This window comes from Carcharodon carcharias, chromosome 10, assembly GCF_017639515.1.
Source record: "Carcharodon carcharias isolate sCarCar2 chromosome 10, sCarCar2.pri, whole genome shotgun sequence".
Lineage (NCBI taxonomy): Eukaryota > Metazoa > Chordata > Chondrichthyes > Lamniformes > Lamnidae > Carcharodon > Carcharodon carcharias.
The window spans coordinates 61,610,692-61,634,624 of record NC_054476.1 but is presented as its reverse complement, the minus strand read 5'-3'; the positions used below and the strand labels follow the sequence as shown (position 1 = coordinate 61,634,624).

Sequence of the window (23,933 nt, the reverse complement as noted above, 5' to 3'; positions counted from 1 at the left end):
TATCTATATTAATGACTTAGAGGAGGGGGTAGAGTGTAGTGTATTCAAATTTGCTGATGATACAAAATAGATGGGAGAGCATGTTGTGATGGGGACGTAAGGAATATGCAAGGGGATATAGATAGGTTGAGTGAATGGGCAAAAATTGAGGCAGATGGAGTTTAATGTAGGAAAGTGTGAGGTCATGCATTTTGGTAGGAAGAATCAAAAGGCAGACTATTATTTAAATGGAGAGAGACTCCACAAAACTGCAGCACAGAGGGATCTGGGTGTTCTTGTGCATAAACACAAAAAGTTAGCATGCAGGTGCAGCAAGTAATTAAGAAGGCAAATGGAATTTTGGCCTGTATTGCTAGGGGGTTGGAATAATAGGGAAAGTCTTGTTACAACTGTACAGGGTGTTGGTGAGGCCGCACCTGAAGTACTGTGTACAGCTTTTGTCCCCGTATTTAAGAAAGGATATACTGGCATTGGAAGCAGTTCAAAAGAGATTCACTCAGCTGATTCCGGGGATGAAGGGGTTGACTTATCTGGAACGGTTAAACAGGTTAGGCCTTTATTCATTAGAGTTTAGAAGAATGAGAGGTGATCTTATTGAAATGTACAAGATTCTGAAGGGGCTTGACAGGGTAGATGTTGAGAAGATGTTTCCACTAGTGGGGGAATCTCAAAGTAGGGTACTTAGTATCAGAATAAGGGGACACTTATTTAAAACTGAGATGCGAAGGAATTTCTTCTCTGAGGGTAGTGAATGTCTGGAATTCTCTACCCCAGAGATTTGTGGAGGTTAGATCACTGAAAGTATTTAAAGAGGTGGTAGATAGATTTTTGAAATATCGGGGAGTTGAGGGCTATGAGGAGCTGGTATGAAAGAGGAGTTGAGGCCTGGAGCAGATCAGCCCATGATCTTATTGAATGGTGAGGCATGCTTGAGGGGCTGAATGGCCTACTCCTGCTCCTATTTATGTTCTTATGTTCTTAAACAATATATTAAGATAAACTGAAATGCTAGAAGCAGATTGATGTTGCTTTGCAATGCCATTGAAAAATGATTTTTTAAAATTTGTGTGTTCCCGGATGTGGGCATTGTTGGCCAGGCCAGCATTTATTGCCCAGCCCTAACTGCCCTTGAGAAGGCAGTGTTGAGCTGCCTTCTTGAACTGCTGCAGTCTATGTCGTGTAGGTACAGCCACAGTGCTGTTAGGGAAGGTGTTTCAGGATTTTGACCCAGCTACAGTGAAGGAACGGCGATATGTTTCCAAGTCAGGATGGTGAGTGACTTGGAGGGGAACTTGCAGGTGGTGGTTTTCCCATGTATCTGCTGCCCTTGTCCTTCTAGGTGGTAGAAGTCGTGGGTTTGGAAGGTGCTGTTCAAGGAGCCTTGTGAGTTGCTGCAGTGCATCTTGTAGATGGTACACACTGCTGCCATTTTGCGTCAATGGTGGAGGGAGTGAATGTTTAAGGTAGTGGAAGGGGTACCATAAAGTGGGCTGCTTTGTCCTAGATGATGTGAGCTTCTTGAGCGTTGTTGGAGCTGCATTCATCCAGACAAGTGGAGAGTATTCCATCACAATCCTGACTTGTGCCTTGTAGATGGTAGACAGGCTTAGGGCAGTGATGGACTTGTTCCTGCCCTGTGTGAACTCTGTTTGTGTGCCAATACTCACTTGGTAGCCCGTGATCCCTCCCTCGCTGGAGGTTTAGTGCTGCCAGATCCAATGCTAAAGATTTCTTAGGTTGAAACAACTTTTCTGTTAGCTCTTCTGGCATCATCTGTGTTTGTGTTTGAAGCTTGGCAGAGTTCAGTATAACTCCTCGGACAAGAGGGTCAATTCCTCCTGCAGTACAACACAATATCAGGGGTTAGAGTGTGGGACAATGTGCCTGATACTGAAACAGAGGGAAATAGACTCTGGTAGATTGGCCTCCCATTTTAAACAACACCAGATTCAGACCAGGAAAGCTATAGTCTATTCAGAACAGGCAGATCTTAGCCATGTTGTGTGTTACAATTGGCTTCAACATCTTGGGGGTCACAAAAGGAAGGCCCAAAATTGGTACCAGAGTGCCATGCTGGGTTTCTGGCATGTTCTCACCTCTGGACCATTTTTGTTCCAGGCAAAGCAAAGGGTTGGTGGCTATCTGCCCACAAGCAGCATTGGTCTATCAGTTCAATTAAATGGCCTATTAAAATTACTCAGCAGAAGCTGACCAGAATCCTCCTCCTCTGAGGCTGAAATAGGGCCATGGCATGGATTCTGCCCCTCAGCGACAGACTTGGGGAGAGGGGCTCAGTGCTCCAATCCACAAGGGCAGCCCCACCACAGCCGCCTTGGCTGTTTGGTCACAACCGCGGCTGCTGACCAACCAGTGGAAAGATTGCCTGGCAGTTGTGGCCATTTTAAATTTAAGATTTTTTTTTTACCTTCTCTTCAGAAAATGCCTCCATGGCGAAGTGTCCTTTTTTGTTCTTACATGCATGGGGAATTCCCAACTTGGATCGTGGGGCTGAGTCAGGGAGGAGAATGCTGACTAGTGCTGCTGCTCCCTCGTGGCTAGTGTCTACGCATGTGCACTGTGCTCTGGACTATGTGCGTGCAGCAGCACAGTGCACAAGTGCAGTCACAGAGGATGCTCAGGCGGCGGCAAGAGGAGACCTTGAGCAGTCTCTCCAGCCATTGCCCAGAGGAATCCCGGACAAATAGCACCCCGGGAAGCCCATGTCCGGGATGGGGATGTGAAGCCAAATTCAGGGACAATCCTGGAAATCCGAGGTTGTTGGTTACCCAGGGCTGCCAATGTGTCATTATTGAAGGGGCCTGAGCCTTGGGAACCCACCGCTCTTTGTTCTGAATTGAATGGAGAACAGGCTCCCTGCATGGCCACTTATTATTGGTCACCCTACAGAAATCGTGTCAGGCAGCTGATGCTGGTGTGACACAGGGTCAGGATCTAGAACGTCAGGGTCCCAACCCCAAAACAAAATCCAACCCTTTTTAAGTTTGACCTCTGGATGGGAAGATGATTATTCGTGACCAACTGACACTCACTGTTCAGACTTACAAATGAAACCTGATAGTTTGAATAAGGAGTTACAAAGCTGGCAGCATCTGTGAAACCAAATAGCAAGAAGAGAGAGGTATGATAAAAACTAACATGAATGGATTTTGCTCTCAGTGTATTGGGCCAATGCTAGATAGACTTGTGGCATTGCATATCTTGAAATAGTCAACACTCTTCTTACCTTCTTCTATAATTCTCCAGGGAGAGAAGAATGACTTGTGTAGAGAGATGCTAGGGTAGGTAGGGTTCTCTTTGTAATTCTCATCTAGTCGGAACACTATTGGGTGGATGGTAACATGAGCAAAACGAAATGCTGCAGTGGCAAATATATTAGAAATCCGAGGGTCAACTGTTGCATCATAACCCCTGTAGGGAGGCAGGTGCTGCTTTGTGACATCTGGTCCTAGGATTTTAGGTACATAATCCTTCCAGTTTATAATCTGTATGGAGAAGAAGGGAAGCTCTAGTCACACCTCCTCCTTCTCAGACCAGTTACCAGCACAAAACTTAAATGCTTAAAGCAAAATAGCTTCTCAATGGCATTAACCTAGACCTGAATTTTAGTTGGCATTAGTCTTTTCCTATACTAATCCACATCCTCATTAATCATTACCTGGATTTCTGCTTATCCACTTTGTTCTTTATTTCCCCACCTTTATTTGCATTGCCCTCAATCTCTATTCTTGCTGACCTTGATATGTTGGCATTGATTTAGATCTACAGTGTTTCTCACCTAGACATGCTTTTGGCACAAGTTTACATCCCTGCTTGCATTAACTTAAATCTGCACCTGCATTGACTTGCTGTTCAATTTGCAGTAACCCAGACCTGAATTTGCATTGGTGTAAATCTCCACTGGCAGAAATACAGACCTTTGTTGCCATTGCCCCAGCTCTCTCTTGGCACTGACCTTAACCTCTACTGTCTCCAAAGGTCTGCATGGCACTGGTCTAGACTTGAATTTCTGTTTGGAACTGTAATGGGTCTATCAACTAGATATTAAATGACATATTTTTGAAAAATGAGGAATATACATATGCATGTTTTAACCTGAATTAAAAGAGTATCAGAAACAAATACAGCGTATATCATACACTTCACACCTATGGCTGTCTCAGTGGGGAGGCAGAGTATGTAGACATGTGCTCATCAATGCCTGTGCAGCCCCTCAGACCATTTGCAGCCAATGAATTCTATTGCTTTTAGCATGAACATGACTCAAAGAGTGATGGCATTTTACTTCCCATCATTGTTTCTCCTTTTCACTATGACTTTGGCTGCCTGAACACAAAGTCCATTTGGAAGGATTGAAAACCATCTTTATAGCTGGATTGACAGACCACATGATGGAGTACTGGGAGAAACAAAATATAACTCCAGATTTGTTTTCAAACTGGGTCCTTCTTGCTTCAACCTGGGATGATACTCCTGCTTTTGATAGCCTGAAGTTCAATGGATATGGCATGGGCATGAGCATAGTCTGACAGGGTAAGACTGAGTGACCTTGCATGATTTCTGTAGCACAGTACATATTTGATTTAAATTGCTCAATGATGTGCAATATGTTGCCTGATGAACAAACCTGAGTTACATTTGTGAGATTGATTCTGATACTGTAAATTAGCCTGGTCTGCAAACTGGATTCTGTATTAAATTTGTTTTCATTTGTCGAATTCAACAGCTTTTATTTTATCTTAATGTGACATTCTAAATACTTTTTCACCTTCCTCCCTTTTCACCTTGTTGAAGTTGGGACTCAATACATTGCTTTCTACTCTAGTCACAAAATTTGGCTGCATAGCACCTATAGTTTCAGTGCTGTTTTGGTACCAAAATGCCATCTGTGCCATTTGTGCAGCTTTCTGGAACAGCTCATGCCAAACACCATCTTGGCGAGGATGTGGGCATTAGGAGCAGGTGCTAATGTAATGTCAATGTGACGTTGATTTTATGCCAGTACTGCTACTTTTGACCTCGTTGCTCCAGCAAATGCCCTCTCTTAAACATGCAGCAGAATGTGCATTCAGCAGCAGGAAGAACTCTCCTATAAGCACTATTTAAAGGCTTCATCATTAATTTGCAGGTTAATTGCTGCTTTCTTTCTACTCACTCTGTATGAGTTTTTGGAATTGTTGGGCAGTTTGAGAAGTCTGTAGGAAGTGGGACTCCATGTGCAGAAGGTTGTGCTGCAAGGGCTCTGGGCATTCCACTTGCTCCCAGGCAGGGTGCAGCATGAGAGGGAGATGCAAATAAGAGACAAGTTGCTCACTGTTGGGAGAAAGAGGGAGAGAGGGGCTCTCAGCAGGAGGTCTTATCCACTTAGGGTCTTCCCAGAAGCAAGGAGCAGTGTTGTGATTTATTTGGAGGTGTTCACTGAAATCTGCAAACTCCTGCAAGCAGACCTGCAGCCTCAGAGCAGGGTGCGGATGGTGTTGCCGGTGGCCATGAAGGTGATCATGATCCTGAATTTTTTGTCAGCATCCTTCCAGGCTGGTGGAAGTGACATATCTCACATCTCCCAGTTTGCTATCAATTCTACATCAGAGATTTGACAGTGACATTCTATGCTACAACAGGGGAGTTCATTATGTTCTCTCTGAACACAGAGAAGCAGGTAAAGCACACATATGGCTTTACCTGTAGGGTCCAACCAACTGCATGCATGTGGCTTTGTGGGCACCACATCTAAATGCTGAGATGTACCATAACCACAAAAGTTGAATGTAGTGTCGGTGTGCGACCCACAGATAGCACATCATGCTGGTGTATACCCACTATTCTGGCAGAAGTCATGTGTTCATCAATCTTACAGGCAGAATGTGGCTATGGGGCAAGTCTTGTCTGCCCTATACATGAATCCCCTCAGCAACCCAACACACCTCACCAGCACTCATATAATGAGATCTATTCACAGGGGCTGGAGTGCATCACCAGCCCCCAAAATAACATTTTAATTCAGTTTGTTAAGTTTCCTTTCAAAATTTGTCTTTTGTTACAGTGCCGCTTTAAGGAGCTGTCATCTTTGTTAATTAGTTTATTTTATTCATTTATGGGTTTGCAAAAGAGCAATAATGAGATCCATGATACCATGAGAAACATTATTGAGCAGACTATTGGGGTGCTGGAGCAATGGTTCTGATGCCTTTACTGCTCTGGAGGAGCCCTCCAGTATTTGTCAGAGCAGCTTTCCAATTTGCGGTGTTCTACTGCATCCTCTACAAGCTGGTCACAGGCCTTGCTCCAGGGAGTCAGTGAGCACCTCAGGTGGAAGAGAAGGAAGAGAAAGAGGAGGAGAAACTGGAAGAGGAGGAAGGGTCATCTGTGACAGCCTCATTCAACTTTGGTTCCCATGACTACCTCCGCAGATCCCCATTGTACAACAATCACAACTTGCCATTCCTCTGATATGGACCATCATAGCCTCCTTTGGACGACAATACTGAAATAAAAAAACAAAAACAGAATTACCTGGAAAAACTCAGCAGGTCTGGCAGCATCGGCGGAGAAGAAAAGAGTTGACGTTTCGAGTCCTCATGACCCTTCGACAGAACTTGAGTTCGAGTCCAGGAAAGAGCTGAAATATAAGCTGGTTTAAGGTGTGTGTGTGGGGGGCGGAGAGATAGAGAGACAGAGAGGTGGAGGGGGTTGGTGTGGTTGTAGCGACAAACAAGCAGTGATAGAAGCAGATCATCAAAAGATGTCAACAACAATACTACAATAGAACACATAGGTGTTAAAGTTAAAGTTGGTGATATTATCTAAACGAATGTGCTAATTAAGAATGGATGGTAGGGCACTCAAGGTATAGCTCTAGTGGGTTTTTTTTTTTTAATTTTTTTTTTTTATTTTATATAATGGAAATAGGTGGGAAAAGGAAAATCTTTATAATTTATTGGGAAAAAAAAAAAAAAGAAGGGGGAAACAGAAAGGGGGTGGGGATGGGGGAGGGGACTCACGACCTAAAGTTGTTGAATTCAATATTCAGTCCGGAAGGCTGTAAAGTCCCTAGTCGGAAGATGAGGTGTTGTTCCTCCAGTTTGCGTTGGGCTTCACTGGAACAATGCAGCAAGCCAAGGACAGACATGTGGGCAAGAGAGCAGGGTGGAGTGTTAAAATGGCAAGCGACAGGGAGGTTTGGGTCATTCTTGCGGACAGACCGCAGGTGTTCTGAAAAGCGGTCGCCCAGTTTACGTTTGGTCTCTCCAATGTAGAGGAGACCACATTGGGAGCAACGAATGCAGTAGACTAAGTTGGGGGAAATGCAAGTGAAATGCTGCTTCACTTGAAAGGAGTGTTTGGGTCCTTGGACGGTGAGGAGAGAGGAAGTGAAGGGGCAGGTGTTGCATCTTTTGCGTGGGCAAGGGGTTGTGCCATAGGAGGGGGTTGAGGAGTAGGGGGTGATGGAGGAGTGGACCAGGGTGTCCCGGAGGGAGCGATCCCTACGGAATGCCGATAAGGGGGGTGAAGGGAAGATGTGTTTGGTAGTGGCATCATGCTGGAGTTGGCGGAAATGGCGGAGGATGATCCTTTGAATGCGGAGGCTGGTGGGGTGATAAGTGAGGACAAGGGGGACCCTATCATGTTTCTGGGAGGGAGGAGAAGGAGTGAGGGCGGATGCGCGGGAGATGGGCCGGACACGGTTGAGGGCCCTGTCAACGACCGTGGGTGGAAAACCTCGGTTAAGGAAGAAGGAGGACATGTCAGAGGAACTGTTTTTGAATGTAGCATCATCGGAACAGATGCGACGGAGGCGAAGGAACTGAGAGAATGGGATGGAGTCCTTACAGGAAGTGGGGTGTGAGGAGCTGTAGTCGAGATAGCTGTGGGTGTCGGTGGGTTTGTAATGGATATTGGTGGACAGTCTATCACCAGAGATTGAGACAGAGAGGTCAAGGAAGGGAAGGGAAGTGTCAGAGATGGACCACGTGAAAATGATGGAGGGGTGGAGATTGGAAGCAAAATTAATAAATTTTTCCAAGTCCTGACGAGAGCATGAAGCAGCACCGAAATAATCATCGATGTACCGGAGAAAGAGTTGTGGAAGGGGGCCGGAGTAGGACTGCAACAAGGAATGTTCCACATACCCCATAAAGAGACAGGCATAGCTGGGGCCCATGCGGGTACCCATAGCCACACCTTTTATTTGGAGGAAGTGAGAGGAGTTGAAGGAGAAATTGTTCAGCGTGAGAACAAGTTCAGCCAGACGGAGGAGAGTAGTGGTGGATGGGGATTGTTCGGGCCTCTGTTCGAGGAAGAAGCTAAGGGCCCTCAGACCATCCTGGTGGGGGATGGAGGTGTAGAGGGATTGGACGTCCATGGTGAAGAGGAAGCGGGTAGGGGCCAGGGAACTGGAAATTGTTGATGTGACGTAAGGTGTCAGAGGAATCACGGATGTAGGTGGGAAGGGACTGGACAAGGGGAGAGAGAAGGGAGTCAAGATAACGAGAAATGAGTTCTGTGGGGCAGGAGCAAGCTGAGACGATCGGTCTACCGGGGCAGTTCTGTTTGTGGATTTTGGGTAGGAGATAGAAGCGGGCCGTCCGAGGTTGGGCAACTATCAGGTTGGAAGCTGTGGGAGGGAGATCCCCAGAGGAGATGAGGTCAGTGACAGTCCTGGAAACAATGGCTTGATGTTCAGTGGTGGGGTCATGGTCCAGGGAGAGGTAGGAGGAAGTGTCTGCGAGTTGACGCTCAGCCTCCGCGTGGTAGAGGTCAGTGCGCCAGACAACAACAGCACCACCCTTGTCAGCGGGTTTGATGACAATGTCAGGGTTGGACCTGAGAGAATGGAGTGCAGTAAGTTCAGAGAGAGACAGGTTAGAATGGGTGAGAGGAGCAGAGAAATTGAGACGACTAATGTCGCGCCGACAGTTCTCAATGAAAAGATCGAGAGAAGGTAAGAATCCAGAGGGAGGGGTCCAGGTGGAGGGAGAATATTGAAGATGGGTAAAAGGATCCGTTGAACTGGGAGAGGACTCCTGCCCAAAGAAGTGAGCCCGGAGACGAAGACGGCGGAAGAAGAGTTCAGTATCATGCCGAGCCCGAAATTCATTGAGGTGAGGGCGTAAGGGTATGAAACTAAGTCCTTTGCTGAGCACTGAACGTTCAGCATCGGAGAGGGGAAGGTCAGGGGGTATAGTGAATACACGGCTGGGGTTGGGATTGGAAGATGGGGTGGGGACGGAGGGACAGGCAGGGGTGGAGGGTCCTAGATGGGTGTTGGTGTCGATGAGTTGCTGGAGCTTGCGTTCCTTAGCACTTGAGAGAAAGAGAAAAAGTTTCTTGTTGAGGCGTCGGATGAGCCGAAGGATAAAATGAAACTGGGGGCACGCGCAGCTTTGAAAAAGGGTACGGCGGTGCTGCTGGAGGGAGAGGTCGAGTGTGTTCATATGGCGGCGCATGGCACTGAGAGTGGATTTCAGAATGTGACGGGAACAGCAGTCCGAGAAACGTTTTATGTCCCGGAGATACCTGTAATCCTGGGTGGGTTCGAAACATGAGGGGTGGAATTTCAGTTGAAATCCATGTGGGGTAAGTCGGAGACGGAGACAGTCACTGAGAAAGGAGATATGGCTGTGAAAGCGGGTTTTAGTAAACACCTTGTCAAACACTAGGAGAGAAATGGAAAGCAATGAAGGTGAACAAGGCAACAGAGAAATCCGGAAATCTTGTCGCAGAGAGGAACAGAACTTCTTCAAGGAGGTAGGCATTTCTTGAAGAGCAGTGGCAGTCAATTAAACACAGAGATAAAAACAAAAAAACTGCGGATGCTGGAAATCCAAAACAAAAACAGAATTACCTGGAAAAACTCAGCAGGTCTGGCAGCATCGGCGGAGAAGAAAAGAGTTGACGTTTCGAGTCCTCATGACCCTTCGACAGAACTTGAGTTCGAGTCCAGGAAAGAGCTGAAATATAAGCTGGTTTAAGGTGTGTGTGTGGGGGGCGGAGAGATAGAGAGACAGAGAGGTGGAGGGGGTTGGTGTGGTTGTAGCGACAAACAAGCAGTGATAGAAGCAGATCATCAAAAGATGTCAACAACAATACTACAATAGAACACATAGGTGTTAAAGTTAAAGTTGGTGATATTATCTAAACGAATGTGCTAATTAAGAATGGATGGTAGGGCACTCAAGGTATAGCTCTAGTGGGTTTTTTTAACACTCCACCCTGCTCTCTTGCCCACATGTCTGTCCTTGGCTTGCTGCATTGTTCCAGTGAAGCCCAACGCAAACTGGAGGAACAACACCTCATCTTCCGACTAGGGACTTTACAGCCTTCCGGACTGAATATTGAATTCAACAACTTTAGGTCGTGAGTCCCCTCCCCCATCCCCACCCCCTTTCTGTTTCCCCCTTCTTTTTTTTTTTTCCCAATAAATTATAAAGATTTTCCTTTTCCCACCTATTTCCATTATATAAAATAAAAAAAAAATTAAAAAAAAAAAAAAACCCACTAGAGCTATACCTTGAGTGCCCTACCATCCATTCTTAATTAGCACATTCGTTTAGATAATATCACCAACTTTAACTTTAACACCTATGTGTTCTATTGTAGTATTGTTGTTGACATCTTTTGATGATCTGCTTCTATCACTGCTTGTTTGTCGCTACAACCACACCAACCCCCTCCACCTCTCTGTCTCTCTATCTCTCCGCCCCCCACACACACACCTTAAACCAGCTTATATTTCAGCTCTTTCCTGGACTCGAACTCAAGTTCTGTCGAAGGGTCATGAGGACTCGAAACGTCAACTCTTTTCTTCTCCGCCGATGCTGCCAGACCTGCTGAGTTTTTCCAGGTAATTCTGTTTTTGTTTTGGATTTCCAGCATCCGCAGTTTTTTTGTTTTTAATACTGAAATAAAAACCACCACGACAAAAACCATTCCATGCCAACGTTATCTGACAAAACATCCATATTCCATATAAAATTCAACTAATCACCATTATGCAATCCTTTAGTGCAGCGATTCATAAACTGTGTTTCTCCTCCCACACTTCATCCTCCCACTGAATGTATTTACTGGATCCGATCTTAGCACTGGCAGTCTGGTCCCTGGGACTTACTTTCTTCTTCTCAAGACCAGTTAAAAAAAGTCATGTGTAAGGGGACTCATTAATTTGGGAGTTCCTGTTCCTTGGCCCATATTAGAACCTCTTGTGCAATGAGAAGTAGGAATGTGGATTAACAAACTGATTGATCTGAAAAATTAACTGGAGCCTGAGGAAGAGTCAGTTTTTACACTGGTGAGTATGTGGATGGTGAAAGAGGGTACAGGGGTGGGGGTTTGGTGAGAGAGTAACCCCGCTAATTATTACATGATCCATTCTAACATAATTACAGTTTTCCTCCAAGCATTAGTTTACTCCAGTGGAGTGTGAGGGAGTGAACTTTACAAGAATAGCAAGTTGTAACTAAAAATGTTAGGAAAATATGAAATTTTTAAGCCAATAGTCAATAGCTGGTAGGCACAACAGGAGCCTGGGGTTGGTGAATCAGCTGCACACCACTTGGGCTGGGGGGGTGCTCAGGCTCTCAGAGCTGTTGTGCCTCCTCATTGGCTGTCAACGGGGTGTGCATGCATGTGGGCGGAGGTGGGGGCTTCACTGAGTCTCTTGTTGCCAGGGATAATGGAGAGCTTGTCTGAAACTTACACAAGTACATAAAATAATAACATTTTTATAAAGTGCTTCATAAACACAGATTTTCATATTTATATATATTATATCTTGATCTATAATATGCAAACTTTAATAATTAGGTATTGAATTTTTATTGCTTTATTACTGTTTTGTATTTGTTGGCATCTGGGGTTGCATCAATATTCAAGTGTTAAAATGGGGTTGCATTGGGAAATAGTTTGGGATGCACTGCCTTAGTGCCTGTCTTGTAGGTCTAGCAATCATACACAGTGCTCAGTGGCTGCAATGGCTGGTGGAATGCTGCAGATTTTCAGTGGGGAGTGTGCAGATGGCCTTACAAGATGCCTTCAAGCAACTCTGAGCCTAGAAGGCCCAGGTTTGGACTGCATCACTTCGGCATGGATGGGAGCAGTCTGGTTGACAGGCAACAGTAGGGTTCTGGTGGAACGACCAGTGATGAGAGCACAAATGCTATCTCCTGAGACAGGACAGCAAGTTCATGCACCACAGAGCCACTGCCACTTCCCAATGGTGGGGCCTCATTAATCTGAATAATCTGATAGGGCAGAGATTATTAGACTGCTGCGAGACCCTGCAAGCCCCTCTGAACTCTTATATCTGTAGTCTGAGCCTGCTTGGCAACAAACTGAAATTTTATCACCTCAATCTGAGCTTCCATTGTAGCACTCGGACATTGGGTAGTTTCTTCTTGTGTTCAATGGAAGCTGAAACAGTGGCCACAAGATGCTGCATGATAGTTGGGCCATAAGTACGCTATCCTTTTCGCTGGCCCTGGCTGTAGCCCGCTTGTGCCAGGTAACTCACCGCATACAAATGCCATCTCTGTATTACCCTCTCCACGCAGCACCAGCATCTGAGCTGGTAGCTATGAGTGTGAGATTGACAGTGTTTCTTCATTTTTTTTTATTCACCCATAGGATGTGGGCATCCCTGGCTCAGACAGCATTTATTGCCCATTCTTAATTGCCCTTATTCAGAGGGCATTTTAAGAGTCAACCACATTACTGTGGATCTGGAATCACATGCAGACCAGACCGAGTAAGGAAGGAAGATTTCCTTCCCTAAAAAACTTAGTGAACCAGATGGGTTTTTACGACAATCGGCAATGGTTTCATGGTCATCATTAGACTTTTAATTCCAGATTTTTTACTAGAATCAAATTTCACCATCTGCCTTGGTGGGATTCGGACCCAGAACATTACCCTGGGTCTCTGGACTACTAGTCCAGTGACAATACCACTGCCTTCCCAAGACTGTACCTGTTCTTTGAGGACTTAAATTTTCCACTCCTCTGCCTGACCAGGCAGTCATCTTGTGTATCTGAAATCAAGAAGACAGAAGGAAAGTGGAGGCATGGAAAAAAGGAGGATCATGATTACACAATCCACATCTTGTAAATCATAACGGATTGCAGGATGAGGGTGAAGTGGGGTCTCCATGGGTGGATTAGGTATTAACAAATCATCATCTTCATAGTTTCAGCTGGGACTGGCCACACCCTCAGTTATGGCTGCCCCAATGACTGCCAGCACTGACTCCTCCGTGGAGGTGAGGACATACAGCCTGTATTCCTCCGCTACTGTCTCTGGCTAGGTGCTATCTTGTCTTTCAAGAGAAAGGGAAGTGTGTGAGTGAATGTGGTGCAATGTACTTGGGTGATGTGGCCATGATGGTTGAATAACTAGCAAGCTGTTTTAAATGGGTGTGAGACTTGCAGCAATGTGAAGGTGAGCTTAGGCTATGAGTGTGAGGTCTGACTTGTGTTTGACAGAGATTGCTGGTAGGTGACTGAAGGGGGTGTAATGAATGGAGCCGTCTCTGATGCTATTGCTTCATTTGGAAGGAAATAGTGAATTGAGATGCATTTACTCACGTGAAATCATTAAACTCTTACACAATGCATCCAGATCCTCAGGGATAGACTGCTGTTATTGACTACTTCCACTGCCTTCCCAGTATCTGCCAGGAGTACCTCATGGCTCCTGAGGGAAGAACACCACTCTCCTCCTGCACACCTCCTGCAACAAGGCCTCTAGCGCTGCGTCAGAGAAACTTGGCACACTCTTTGGCTAGGTTCACCATCTTTCAAGGTTCTTCCTGCTCAATAACTTTCACCACTTCCAGCCCCTGTTTCAGCCACAATGCACTTTACCTTTAAGAGGTGCAAACTGGCATTAAATAGCGCATTCTAGTTTTAATTGGTGCTAGCCTCACATGCACTTGAACCCTCTGAAGAGGCATGCAGTCACTCCAGAACATTTAGTGCTGGGTGGCAAGCAATTATCATTACAATTAGCAGGCAGCACAAAGATTGCAAGTTACCTGCTTTACTTTGAATGGGTGTGGGATATTTGCACATTGCGATCCTGCACCCATTTGTGGGGACTATCCAATTCTTTCCCAGGACCTCAAAACTGTACAATATCTCATCTCCTCCAGTATTCCCTCCATCCTGCAAACTACAGGCTTCTAAAACTTGAGCTTGTCTTCACGTCACTGCTCCGTCCTAATTTGTCTCGACTTTTCTCCTTTGTTTTCAGTCTGTAGTTTCCTGCATTATAGACATTACTCTCACAAGATGACAGATAGGGACGAGGAAGACTTTTCAGCTCATCATAATTATTCCACCCAGGAAGACCCTATATTCCCTACGTTACTGCATCTAACTATTTCTTAAATGGCTCCAGGGTTTCTACCTCAAGCACTTTGTCTGAAAGTCTGTTCCAAGTGCTGGTCAGTTTCTGAATGAAGACAAACTTCCTCAGTCTTAATGTTATCTTTTGCTAACTTGAAGCCTTCTCTCCTGTCCTACTCCCACAGTTAATTTAACATTTCCAATACCATTAACTGTCTTATCTAATGTTATAAGTTCACTTCTCAAAATGTGATTGGCTTTTTATTTGATTGCTGCTCTGCACTGGTTAATTATATTGAGTGTCAGGCATATTAAGACTCCTAGGGTGGAATTTTCCGTGAACACCGGCATCAGGCGTGTTTGACAATATGGCGAGAAGGCCAAAAATCGGTTTCACGCCGTCTTAAAACCAGTTTGTAATTGTTCGCACTGCCCATCAATGGTGTGCCATGTTTCCCACCATCGGACGTCAGGAACTTCGGTATAATACATCTGCATAAGTCCAGCCCGCCGGAATCATTCCCCTATGCTGGATCATCCAGGCATGTCGGCATGATTGCACACTGATGTGTTTCACAACAGCATATATAAGGCGTGCTTGGTGGGCTGCACTTTGAGAGGAACTTGGAGGTGAGTCCACATAACGTTCAGGCAAGGGCACAAGCAAGTTGCTTTTTTCCGACTGGCGGTCAGTGCAGTGCCAGAACAAGGGTTGCCCTGCGGTTGAGGCAACTCGGAAGGGGGAGGGGACAAGGCCTTTCCTTCGGTTGAGCTGACTTGGTGGGGGGGCAAGGGCTTCACTGCGGTTGAGGCCAGTTGGGGGGGGCGGCAAAGGCAGCACTGTGGTTGAGGTGAGTTTGGAGGGGGGCAAAGGCTGCACTGAGCCTGATGGCAGTGCACAAGCACGTGCGGGGTGGGGGGAAGTGAAGTGACCATACATTAGCGAAACCTTGTATAAAGTGCCATTCCTCTGCAGCTGAGACAGTTCAGACACAGCCACATTGGACATGCCTGGAGTCGAACCTTTAGCTTATCTGCCCACTCAGACAACGCAGAAGCATGAAAGTGTCACAAAATGCTCCTGAGCTTTTTAGCCTTCAGGCACAGGCTGCAAACTAATGAGCGTTTTAGTGGACTGCAGAACAGCTGGACGACCGGGCATGTTGTACAATCTCCTTGCGCAAGTTAGCAATGGAGGAGGTGCTCACAGCCCCTTGCACTGTTAGCATTCAGATTTGGACCAGTGGGTGAAGCTGCCACCAATCAGTCAAGTTGAGTGGGGCAGAGGTGGGTGGGGTCTTGGGCAGTCATGCAGCTCACTGAACTCTGGCAAGTGGTGGCCAATACTCTCCAGGATACGTTAATGAGCCCTCAGACTCAACAAAGAGAGGTTCTTAGAACACCATGCTAACCCATGCATTTCTCTTTTTTATCCTGCAGGAGGAGTACATCAGGAGCATGGAGCCTGGTGACCTCGCTGTATGCCTCATGGCTTACAGAGAGTGGTGATGAAGGAGAAGGGAGCGATGGAGGTCCCTGGCTGGGCAGCGGGAGGAGCAGCACCCTCAGGAAGAAGGGGCGGCTGGGGCTCCCGCACACGCCGCTGAAGAGCCCATAGTGAGACCTTGCTGTTTGGCGCCTAGCTAGACCCAGGGTTTACGGATGCCACCTTTCATTCCTGCAGATGACTAAGAACCAGTGTTGCCAAAGACTGCACAGGTGTAGGGAACTATCTGCCAGCTGCTGCAGGATTTGGCGCCATGTGGACATGGAGGGCATTCACTGCCCATGGCCGTGAAAATGACAAGCGGCGCTCATTTTTATGCCTGTGGCTCCTTTCAGGGCTCCACAGGTGACCTCTGTGGATCTCACAAGCCTCCAACCACAAAGGCATCCATGAGGTCCCGGATGCCATCTTTGCGAAGACACAGAACTTTGTGCATTTTGCCTGGGACCAGGAAAGCCAGGATGCAAGAGCACTGGGATTTGGCCGGATCTTGGGTTTCCCACAGGTGCAGGGTGCCATTGACTGCACTCACATGATGCTCAGATCTCCATTGCAACACGTGGTCAACTATGTCAATCATGAGAGATTCCATTCGCTGAATGTTCAGCTGGTGTGCGACCACCACAAACACATCCTGCAAGTCTGCGCACGGTTTCCAGGAAGCGTCCACGACTCCTACATTCTCGGTCGCTCACAGATCCCTGACGTCTTCCAGGGTCCACAGAAGCTGCAGGGATGATTCCTCTGGGACAAGGGCTACCCACAGAGGGTGTGGCTCATGACACCCTTGCGGCAGCCCCAGACTGCAACAGAACAAAGGTATAACGAGCATCATGCTGCAACTCATACCTTGGTGGAGGAAACCATAGGGATTCTGAAAATGAGGTTCCATGACTGGACTATTCTGGTAGAGCCCTGCAATATAATCCACAGAGGGTGTCACGCATCATCGTCATCTGCTGCACCTTTTGCAGTGCCAAGTTGTAATGGGGAATGGAGCTGGCTGAGGAGGAGATGCAGGAGCTGGACATCTTGTCCGATGAGGAGGACAATGGGGATGAGGGTGAGGAGGTCCTCGAAGGCAACGATGACGGGGATGAGGCCCTCGCACTGGCCAGACGAGGTAGGCGCACTCGGGAGGCCCTCATACCTGCTAGATTTGTGGAGGATGATGACAACATGCAGTGAGATTACCCCATAGATCCTCACATTGCATCTGTGAATGTATGACTCTAGTCTGGCTTATGGCAGCGCACATACCCTCTGTGATAAGGCTCCAGCATGGAGATGCAGCGAAGGCCCTAATAATCGCTTGATTGCAGGAGGATGATGACGACATGCAGTGACGACACTCCATAGATCTTCACATAGCCTCTGAGAATGTCTGACTCCTGTCTGGCCGAGGGCAGATGGCTTGTGCTCTGTGATCAGGGTCATATCATAGAGATGCAGCTGTGAAACTTTAAATGTACTTGATCCTTTGTCAGCCTTCAGCACCTGACCCCTTCAGGAGCACAGCGTCACCAGTCACAGATGCTGATGAGATGGGGGACAGCCCCACCTTAAAGGTGCTGACAGCAGACAGAGGGAATGACGTGTGATATCTGCCCACGACCTTCTGGCAGCAAAGGCAAGCACTGTCCTTAACCGAGGTTTTCCACCCACTGTCGTTGACAGGGCCCTCAACCGTGTCCGGCCCATCTCCCGCGCATCCGCCCTCATGCCTTCTCCTCCCTCCCAGAAACATGATAGGGTCCCCCTTGTCCTCACTTATCACCCCACCAGCCTCCGCATTCAAAGGATCATCCTCTGCCATTTCCACCAACTCCAGCATGATGCCACTACCAAACACATCTTCCCTTCACCCCCACTGTCGGCATTCCGTAGGGATTGTTCCCTCCGGGACACCCTAGTCCACTCCTCCATCACCCCCTACTCCCCAACCCCCACCTATGGCACCACCCCATGCCCACGCAAAAGATGTAACACCTATCCCTTCACTTCCTCTCTCCTCACCGTCCAATGGCCCAAACACTCCTTTCAAGTGAAGCAACATTTCACTTGCATTTCCCCCAACTTAGTCTACTGCATTCGTTGCTCCCAATGCGGTCTTTCTACATTGGAGAGACCAAACGTAAACTGGGCGACCGCTTTGCAGAACACCTGCGGTCTGTCTGCAAGAATGACCCAAACCTCCCTGTGTCTTGCCATTTCAATACTCCACCCTGCTCTCTTGCCCACATGTCTGTCCTTGGCTTGCTGCATTGTTCCAGTGAAGCCCAACGCAAACTGGAGGAACAACACCTCATCTTCCGACTAGGCACTTTACAGCCTTCTGGACTGAATATTGAATTCAACAACTTTAGGTCTTGACCTCCCTCCTCCATCCCCACCCCCCTTCTGTTTCTTCCCCCTTCCTTTTGTTTTTTTCCAATAAATTATATAGATTTTTCTTTTTCCCTCCTATTTCCATTATTTTAAAATATTTTTAAATCTTTTATGCTCCCCCCCACCCCCACTAGAGCTATACCTTGAGTGCCCTACCATCCATTCTTAATTAGCACATTCGTTTAGATAATGTCACCAACTTCGACACCTATGTGTTCTTTTGTTCTGCCGTCTGTGACATCTTTTGATGATCTGCTTCTATCACTGCCTTTGCCTACAACCACACCACCGCCTCCACTTCTCCCCCCCCCCCCCCCCCCCCACCCCCCCTGCCACCCCAACCACCGACCACCACCTTAAACCAGCTTATATTTCAACCCTTCCTGGGATTCACCTAGTTCTGTCGGGTCATGAGGACTCGAAACGTCAACTCTTTCCTTCTCCGCCGATGCTGCCAGAGCTGCTGAGTTTTTCCAGATAATTCTGTTTTTGTTTGAGACTTGGAGGGCTCTGGCCTGCTTTTGGGGTCCTGCTGTGTCGCAGTGGCACCTTCGTCGGCTTGTGGAGCTGGAGCTGTTGGGGTCACAGAAGAGGAGGTTTGGATGGGCCGGACATTCCTTGAGTCACCTGGGTCGATGGCCCTAGGGTGTGCAGCTGCTGATCCTCCTCCCTATGGGTGCCTGAGTGCCCCTGGCTTAATCCGTCAGGCAAATGGATAGTTTGAGTGAGATCGAGCTGCTCTGCACCCCTTTTGCATACACAATGTTGGAGGCCAACTATGGCATCAGCGATGGAGTTCGGCCCGTGCAGCAGTAAGGATCGATGTCCTGTACCAAGATCTCCATGGTGGCTGCCATCCTACCAGTGTTGACCTTGGCGTGTTGCTGTGCCGCTGCTATCATCTCAGCCTGAAGGCAGACGGACTCCTCCATTGTGCCTTGCAATCTGAGGAGTGCAGCATACATTCCTTCCTGATGTTCCCAAGCTTGCCTTTGCAGCTCCAGCAACTGAGATGTGACTGGGTCCATAGGCTTGTCATCTGACTCGGACTCAGAAAATTTCTGGCCTCCAACCATCCCCTGAATGTCAAAGACCCTGTTGCCACCCACTGTGGATCAGACAGATTGTGCTCACCAGAATGTGATCACGAGGCTACTCTAAAGCTAGATCCCACCGAGGTGTGTGTCTCTGCACTGGTGGAGCATCTGGGCGAGCGCTGTGGTGGGTTTTCAATGAAGCTGCCTTCAGATTCCTCTTCAGAGATTTCTTTGGGGCTTGATTGGAGGCCCCAGGTTGTGGTCTCCATTGGAAGTTTCCCAGATGTGCCTGCGAAAGCAAGGAGAGATAATTAGTGCACGGCAGGGGACCACAGAACAGGACACATCACTCACAGCCTGGTTGTCTGATGGCTGTTGCACTGCTGGATCATCACTTGGAAGAGCAGCGTCCGCCTCACCGTCAGCACAGGAATGGTCTAGATCCTCGCCGGCCAACTGGATGGCTGTGTTTTCAAAGTCCGTGAGGACCTTGATTTCAGACATTCCTCCACCAGTCTGCAACCTCCCCCTGTTGTTGTGTGCCAGTTTGTCCTGCATGAATAGAGATGGAGAGAGTGTAAGCAGACACCTGCCAAGCCACATGCTGGCATGTGTGTGTGGTGAGTGGTCCCATGGACAGGCTGAGGACAAAGAAGATGTGTGTGAGAGTGTGAATGGTGATGTCCCTTGAACTGGCATGAGTGAGATCCATGTGAATGTGTGATGAGCTTGTGAGTGTGTGAGTTGAGAGTGATGAAGAGTGGAAGAAGATTGTTCAACCTTTTTCGGCACTGGGTGGCTGTCCTCTTATGCAGGGTGTTGGCGCTGACCACCGCTGCCACTGCCTCTCATGCTGGATTGGTGATTTTGCTGCCCCTCCTTCGGCCAGGTAGGGGTAAAGGACATCACCGCAGGGCTCTACAGCATCTAAAAGCCACTTGAGGGATTCATCATTAAACTGGGGAGCTGCAGTCCTCTTGCCTTTTGGGAGGTTGTCTTCTTTGCAGCAGTGCTTGTCCAGAAGTACTGAGAGGCATCCGCGCATCTGCGGTTTAAATATAGAGCCTGGCATGATGAAGCGGTGAGATGATGGCATGGTGGGCGAATGACAGCCCGCCCACCATCGAAACAGCGTGTTTCCTGGGAATGCATTATTAATGAGGCGGGATTGGGACAATACAGCATGAAAAGCCGCCATTGCAGTTGGCGGGTAAAATGTCCTTTTTCCCGCCCGCTACCACACTTAGTGCAAACCTGGGATGATTCCACCCCAAGAGATCCTCAACTTTATCCTTTGTCATTTCAACATCAAATATCGAGTATACATATCATATCTTTCTCTCTATGTACAGTATATTACATTTATTTGCATTTATGTTTCACCTGCCATTGTTTGGCCCACTGTATTTTACTTATTCCATTCTGTTTTATCTGGGCTGCCTCCTTTGATTACATAGCCCTTCTTAATTTGGTATTGTCTCCAAATCTGATTACTTTGCATTGAGTTTCTGATACAAGTAACTTATGTAAATTAGAAACAGTGGTGGTCCCAACATTGAGCCCTGGGGAGTCCCACCCATTACTTTTCTACACCCCACATGACTCCAACCAGTACTGATGGTTTCTACCTTTGAGCAGATTTCCTATCCATTCCAAAGTTTTACAAAGAGGATTCCTAAGGTACAACTAAGTACATCTGTCATTTTAGTGCTATGGATTGTTTTAGAGCTATGAAATATGCTTTCTCACAACATTGGCAGTTAAAGAAGATTTCCTTAAAGGATGAAAATTGTCATTGATACAATGGAACTATTCTAAGGAAGTCCAATGCCCTGAATTGTGACTCTTTTCCTTGCCTCTGTTTCCTATTGTTTTTCTGCACCTTCCTTTTTTTCTACATAAATTTCTAATTCTTTTGTTCTGTTGAAATTTAGACCAATCGTGCATCTCATTGTGATTACGTAGTTGTTCCATTCTTTTGACCCTTGAGCAATTTAGAAGATTCAACTAATCACAATTAATCTTTAAAACTCAATTAATCTCCTTCGGGAGCTCAGCATGAGGGGGAATAACAAATACACAAGTTAGCAAAAGCAATTGACAGCTGTAGAACCGAGCTACAGCACAAATCTAAGGCTTTCTCGCAAGGAGTGGAGAAAACTTGAAGAAAGAAATAGTGGAAATTGTTCAAACAAGAGATCTGAAAAAAAATTTGATCCACTTTTTGTACTTTTATCACATATTTTGAGATTTACTAATATCATTTTCATAGCTACCTTAATGTTCCATAAGAAAATTAATTGCATTTATTTTCCACTTTCTATCACTATGCTTGTTATACAAGCTAAATATGGTTACAGTTGAGTGAAGCAATTGTAAGCTGGATGCGCTGGTTCCTCAAGGCCCACCTTTGTTGCAGGAAAAAGGCAACAATATTATTTGCAGTATCTCAAATGCAACCTTCACACAAGCTCAGCTTTCTCATTTGTGCCAACAGTCAGTTTGATTAAAAAAGGAACTCATGAGAATATAACAATTAACAACATGGTTTTTAACAACAAAGGCATGGTTTGCTTTGAAAATCAATATGCAATCTGGTTGACAGGTAGACATACCCATTTACAAAGTTCACTCCTATTTTTCTTTTTATTCATGAGATGTGGGTGTTGCTGGCAAGGCCAGCATTTATTAGCCATCCCTAATTGCCCTCGTGAAGATGGTGATGAGGCATGTTCTGAATCTACTATAGTCCATGTGATGAATGTACTCCCATAGTGTTACTGGGGAGGGAGTTCCAACATTTTGACCCAGCGACAGTGATCGAATGGTGATATAGCTCCAAGTCAGGATGCTGTGTGACTTGAAAGAGAACTTAAAGGTGGTGGTATTCCCATCTGCTACCCTTGTTCTTCTAGGTGATAGGGGCTGTGGGTTTGAAAGGTGCTGTCAAATAAGCCTTGGTGAGTTGCTGTAGTGCACTTGTAGATGGTGCACACTGCTGCTACTGTAACCGAGTGGTGGAGGGATTGAATGTTTAAGGTGGTGGCTGGAGTGCTGATCAAGTCAAATGCTTTGTCCTGGATGGTGCCAAGCTTCTTGTGTTGCTGGAGCTGCACTCATCCAGGCAAGTGGGAAGCATTCCAACACAAGCCTGACCTGTGCCATGTAGATGAATAATCAAAGATATATTTAAAAAATTTGGACAGGTTTTGAGTGAAGCGTTTTGCAACATGTCATAGGAGAGCAAATCTGTGCAAAGGTGTGCACAAGAGTTCTTAGCCCTTTACAGAACTGAACTTGAAAGAGAAATATTTCTGGAATCTCGTTTTTTGTAGTATGTTGTAATCATTGCCTGTGTGGCTTCTTGTTTTTGAATATTCCCTGGTTAACTGTGATTAAATCCATCTATTATGATTTTCAGGTGAAAAGTCTCTGTAAAATTTTCGTTTAAGGAACAGAGGCTGAGAATTTCCCAGGAGCTGCTCCTGTCATGGCTTCATTGGACATGTGTCGGAAACACCGCCCAGGCCCGCAGAATAGTGCACATGTCCTACCCAATCACAAACTCACAGAGCGTTGGCAATTATGCTTCTAGTGCAGAATTCATGATGGATGTTAAGTAAAAGGAATTGATGTTATTTTTTATCAGAGAAGTTTGCACATTTCTTATACATTGATGGATGTAACTCCATAAGCACAGAAACTGTGGTTAGTTAGTTGGAAAGCACATTTACAATACAGACTTGTCCTGATTGTTATCCACAAATATATTGTATTTGTCATTGGAGAAAGAGTGTTCACTGAGGCACCTCTTAGGTGCCTCTTAAAGCCTGGCTAAAAGCAGCTTAGACACAAGCATTGAAGGAAGTCATACAGCCCCAATCTTGAACAGAATTGGTGCATGGTCTATTAGGACCTGAGTAAAGAGGTAAAGAAGTCTCTTGAAATGTAAGGGGATCCAATAGCAATCCTCTTCCTTACTTGTTGATAGGCTCCTATGATTTTCCGTGCTTCCTGGTACAGGGTCTCGCCACTCCAGTGCGGATTCAGATGGTGCAGTTCTGATGCTATTCGATTGTGCTCACGTAAGAAGATTGTGTGTAGTACCTGCATCCCTAAATGCTCGTTTGCTCGGGAATCTCCTGCATCACAAAAGAAAACAAACAATCTCATGGCATTCAAATTCCCAAGTGCTACAGAAATTGGACAGTTGTGCTGCAGAATGTCTATTCTATTGCTGTAATATTTGGATGGGTTTGATGCAGAAAATAGTCTTAAAGGTCACTGACATCACAGAGTCTCAGAAATGTTACAGTGCAGAGGGAGGCCATTTGGCCCATTGACTCTGCACTGGCTCTCTGAAAGAGCATTCTACCTAATCCCACCCCCTACCTTATCCCCATAACCTTGCACATTCTTTCTTTTCAGATAGCAATCCAATTCCCTTTTTAATACCTCAATTGAACCTGCCTCCACCACCCTCTCAGGAAGTTCGTTCCAGACTCCAACCGCCCTCTGGGTGAAAATTTTTTTCCTCACATCACTATTACTCCTTTTGGCAATTATTTTGAACCTGTGCCCTCTAGTTCTTGATGCCGTCTTGAGTAGGAACAGTTTCTCACTATTTACCATGTTCATACA

At 46.4% G+C, this 23,933-nt stretch overlaps 1 protein-coding gene across 1 annotated transcript in view; it reads right to left on the bottom strand.

Annotated features, from left to right (window-relative positions):
• LOC121283409 (eosinophil peroxidase-like) overlaps positions 1-23,933 on the bottom strand; it is an 89,750-nt gene that overhangs the window by 21,886 nt on the left and 43,931 nt on the right. Inside the window, exons 9-11 of the mRNA XM_041197965.1 lie at positions 23,274-23,434; positions 3,245-3,503; positions 1,668-1,838 (exon numbers count right to left, since the gene is read on the bottom strand). Coding sequence (XP_041053899.1) covers positions 1,668-1,838; positions 3,245-3,503; positions 23,274-23,434 — 591 coding nt within the window. The remainder of the gene's footprint in view (positions 1-1,667; positions 1,839-3,244; positions 3,504-23,273; positions 23,435-23,933) is intronic.